The 3,932-nt window shown below is 38.1% G+C and overlaps 1 protein-coding gene across 1 annotated transcript; it reads right to left on the reverse strand.

Moving 5' to 3' along the window:
- Positions 1 to 290: 290 nt before the first annotated feature.
- Positions 291 to 2,646, reverse strand: LOC114860550 (aerolysin-like protein). The gene is made up of 2 exons (XM_029159223.3): positions 2,512 to 2,646; positions 291 to 1,836 (listed from the first exon to the last, which is right to left on the reverse strand). Exons 1-2 carry the CDS (start codon positions 2,629 to 2,631, stop codon positions 871 to 873), a joined length of 1,086 nt encoding a protein of 361 aa, XP_029015056.2. The 5' UTR covers positions 2,632 to 2,646; the 3' UTR covers positions 291 to 870.
- Between the last annotated feature and the right edge of the window lie 1,286 nt (positions 2,647 to 3,932).

Here is a 3,932-nt window from a genome sequence, read left to right on the forward strand (position 1 = left end):
GCAAATGTCGATGTTCTAACTGTGTCAAATGGTGTTGCAATGTGTCAGTTTCAACCCTACTGTGGCATAGTTGCTCAGTTATTCATGATTCCATCTGTAATGTAGTGCACTGAAGTGCCATAAATATTGTGACCGCAACGGTCAGTAAAAAGCTCTATCTTAGCTAACTAGCTAGCTAGGTTACTCTGGGCACTAATGGTAGGAAGACCTGTGCCCCATACTGCCGTAACTGCCGGTCACTACAATATGTAACATGCTGGTGAGACATGCATCAAATGAAAACAAAGAAAACATTTTAAAACTTTTCATGCATGTGAGTTACAGTAAAATATAATACTGTGAATGCTGAGCAGTGTTCTCAGAGAGACAATCAGTCACAGTAGTCCAGCAGATCTTCAAACCATTCAAATATTCACCTTTGAGAACAGGTAATTTAAAGGAAATGAATAGAGAAACTTACAGTATACCTTGACCTATTTTAGCCTAAATAACTTCAAGCATTAACAGCAACATTATACTTCAAGCTACAGACATCATTTAAACTGTAAAGGATTCTTTACGATTTAAGCTACAGTGATGGTAATTCAACAGACCAAGTACATATTATATTAGTTTTATGTTTTATAGTTTTCTAATGGTGACAGGAAGGTTTTATTAGTTTTCTGTCGATGTTCAGTCTTTTCATTAGTGTGTGAGCATCTGACTCACAGAATGTATCTCGCCAAATAAAATAAACGCAGTTTAAATCATCCTAACAAAATAAAAAGATATACAATAGGGAATTTATTGCTAAACAATTTATTGCGTCCCCCTCCTTTACTGCACAAAAGCCAGATAGACTTTTGATTGTTTGAATGTTTTTTGACTGGTTCATTTTTGAGTCACAGTTGCTTTAGAATTAGTGTAAAGGATACCATTGTAGGTACCGCTGGTGTTAAACCTGAGAACATCTCCATTTTTGCAGGTAACCTCCACTATACCAGTGTAGGGGAGATCCACTGTGGCTCTGCCAATAGAGATGTGAACAAGAGCTGTTTTTCTCGGAAGGATTTCAACTTTAAAAGTGAAGGTCTCCTTCTTTTCCTCTGAATTCTCTAATTCATACCTATTTTCCACTCCCATTGTGAGGCTGAACCCAGCAGAAAACTCAACAATGTTTGGAATTCCTGCTTTAACTTGTATATTAAAGTTTTGTTCCAATTTGTTAGTCACAGACCATGAGGATTTTTTAAATAGGGTTTTAGAGGTTTCGACTGAAAACGACTGAGTGAGATCAGAGTTGTTCGTGTAGGTTAGAGACTTGATTTCTTCTGTAGCTATCTGGGGGGTGACTTGATGGAGGGTGGGATAGTTGACATTGGTCAGCACAGAAGACTTGATGTCGTTGATGAAGATAAACCCTAAACTGTCAATATCGGCACCTGATCTGCCCATAACTCCCAAGCAGATTCCAGAGCCAACGTTTACCGGGTACTCCGTTTTCAGTCCCCAACTGGTCATGTATACGAAGAATTTGTTTGAGTGACTTGTCTCAAACTTAATAGCACCAAGACGGGTTCCAGCGCCATTTCCCCACAGTGAGAGTGATGAAATGTACTCTCCATCTTTAAACTTAAATTCATAGTACTCCCCTTCAGGCTGTCCAAACAGTTGGTTTTCACCATCAGTCAGCCAGATCTCGATAGCCTTCACCTGCCACCCTCCAACCCACACCCATATTTTTTTCAGTGTGGCTCCATTATACCGACCGTCGAAACAAAAGGAACTGCCACCAGATCCTCCAATGATGAGCACTGGCACCAGGCCTGACATGTTGTTACTGAGGACAACTTTAATCTGCATTGGAAAAACAAGTGAAACACAGAAAAAATAAAAATAAATGTTTTATTCAGTGTGTCAGTGTCTTTTTATTCAAGGTCAGTTCAAGTATCCAACCACTCTGATATTTCAGCCTTTTAGAATCAAAATCAGAAACAGAAAAGCTTTATTGCCAGGTCCTGTAGAGAACACTTTACAGGGCTAGGAATTTGTCTTGGTGTTGGCAGGTGGTGCATCACAACATACATACAAATACACACACAAACATGACATAGACATTTTCGTGCACATAAGGGATATGTGCATGTGCAGTGACCATAGCAGCCATAATTGTCTACTCAGTCTTTCACATAACAAATGCACAAAAACAAACAAACACAATATACATAACATATAGATATACATAGAAATACCTAAATATACAGTGCATGAACACAAAATAACACAAAATAAAAAATGCCACTCCAAGACATAAATATTAGTATTTTATTGGCATAAACTCATTTAAACTAGGTGCAATTAATAGAGTTTCTTACAATTGTCCTGTGTAAAAAGTTATAATCTCAGCCTTGAAATTATTTTCAGACTTAAAAGGAAAATAAATATCATTCTTTACCCAAATTCAGTGATAAAGTCCCAATTGTACTGCTTATTGACTTTAAAGAATAAAAAACAGCATTAGTAGAGACTTACCAAAAAGAGAGAAGCTGAAGCCCCAAGGCAGAATGGTCCCGAATTATGGTCAAGGTCCCCTCTTATTGAGCCCAGGCGTGTGATGTCACATATGCTAAAAGGATGGATCACATCACTCATTGGCACAAGGGGAGCTGGGCATCATTAGCGCAGTGGGACAAGGCCTCTAGAAGGGAACAGGGCTATTTTTAAGAGAAAAGCTGTGTCTGTGAGTCTGAGTCTCAAGTATTTTACTTTTGATTATTTAAAAAAATATGAGAAAATACAAACACCAAACTCTCAGCATCATGTGAGTAAACAGATTCACTGTTTGTATGTGAATAATAATCAGGGACCAGTGGGCTTTATGATTCCACTGCACATATGGGCTCATAAAGAGCTGTGTGCCAAACTGCTTTATCTACATATTCACCTCCACAGCGCTCTCCATGTTGCTGAAGGCAAAAAAACTTTATTATGTTTATGTTGGGTAAAGGACCACTATATAAAAAACATTAATTGACAAAGCTGCAAGTCCATGCTGCCAGACTGTCGTCAGTCCGTATCATCGGCTTTGCGATGGGTAACGTTAATGCCAGTAGGTTTTATTGGAGAAAGTAAAATCAAGGAAAGGCACATGTGTGCGCCACCACACTCATGGACAGATGAGCACTATTTTTACTCACTGCTGCTTCAGGTTTTCTGTTTCTCCCACACTATGCCAGCTCTGCTGAGCTGGATGACATGAGCACCTCCTTTTCAAACATGAGCCAGTAGATACCAGCCAAGATGTGGATAGCGCCAACATACTTACTGGTACTGTACCACCTGTATGTCAGAGGGATGTGAATCTGGATTCTGATCTTTCTATTGTGGTGCTCTCCTGATGCCAGTAAAGAATAAAAATGTTCAATAAGTTGAATAGTAAGGGCACCTGGATCCAGCATATAAAATTTTAACTGGACTGGATGGAAGAAGATTACTCAACAATAAGTCATAAATGAATGTTCATATATGGTGACTTCATATATAGATCTGTTGAATCCTAATAGTGGCAGGAGCAGCAGCTAGATAGGTATGGGGTGCCGAATGTAAAAGGAGCACCTATAACTAGTTTTCTCACATTTAACTAAATGACACAACATGTTTTCTCACATTTAGTTAAATGTGCAAAAGTCTAAATGTAAATGTTAAATGTAAATGTTAATGTTAAATGTAAATGTTAAATGTAAATGTTAAATGTAAATGTTAAATGTATATTGTAGCTGCACAGATCCACAATGATGGCCACGCATCGTACTGATGTCTTTGTGATGAATTATGTTCTTTATTTACTCTTCTTCATCCTTAGACACCGTGAAAACTACAACAATAGAATGAAATAAATGCTTTGAACATGTACACGACAAATAGCATCGACAACATTAAACCACAATTACCGT

Source organism: Betta splendens, chromosome 8, assembly GCF_900634795.4.
Source record: "Betta splendens chromosome 8, fBetSpl5.4, whole genome shotgun sequence".
Lineage (NCBI taxonomy): Eukaryota > Metazoa > Chordata > Actinopteri > Anabantiformes > Osphronemidae > Betta > Betta splendens.

Bases quoted from the DNA above. Each gene is read 5' to 3' on its own strand.
- LOC114860550 (XM_029159223.3), bottom strand. From the start codon at position 2,631: ATGAGTGATGTGATCCATCCTTTTAGCATATGTGACATCACACGCCTG. The intron at 1,837-2,511 runs GTAAGTCTCTAC...TTTCCAATGCAG, and splicing joins CTTCAGCTTCTCTCTTTTTG to ATTAAAGTTGTCCTCAGTAA.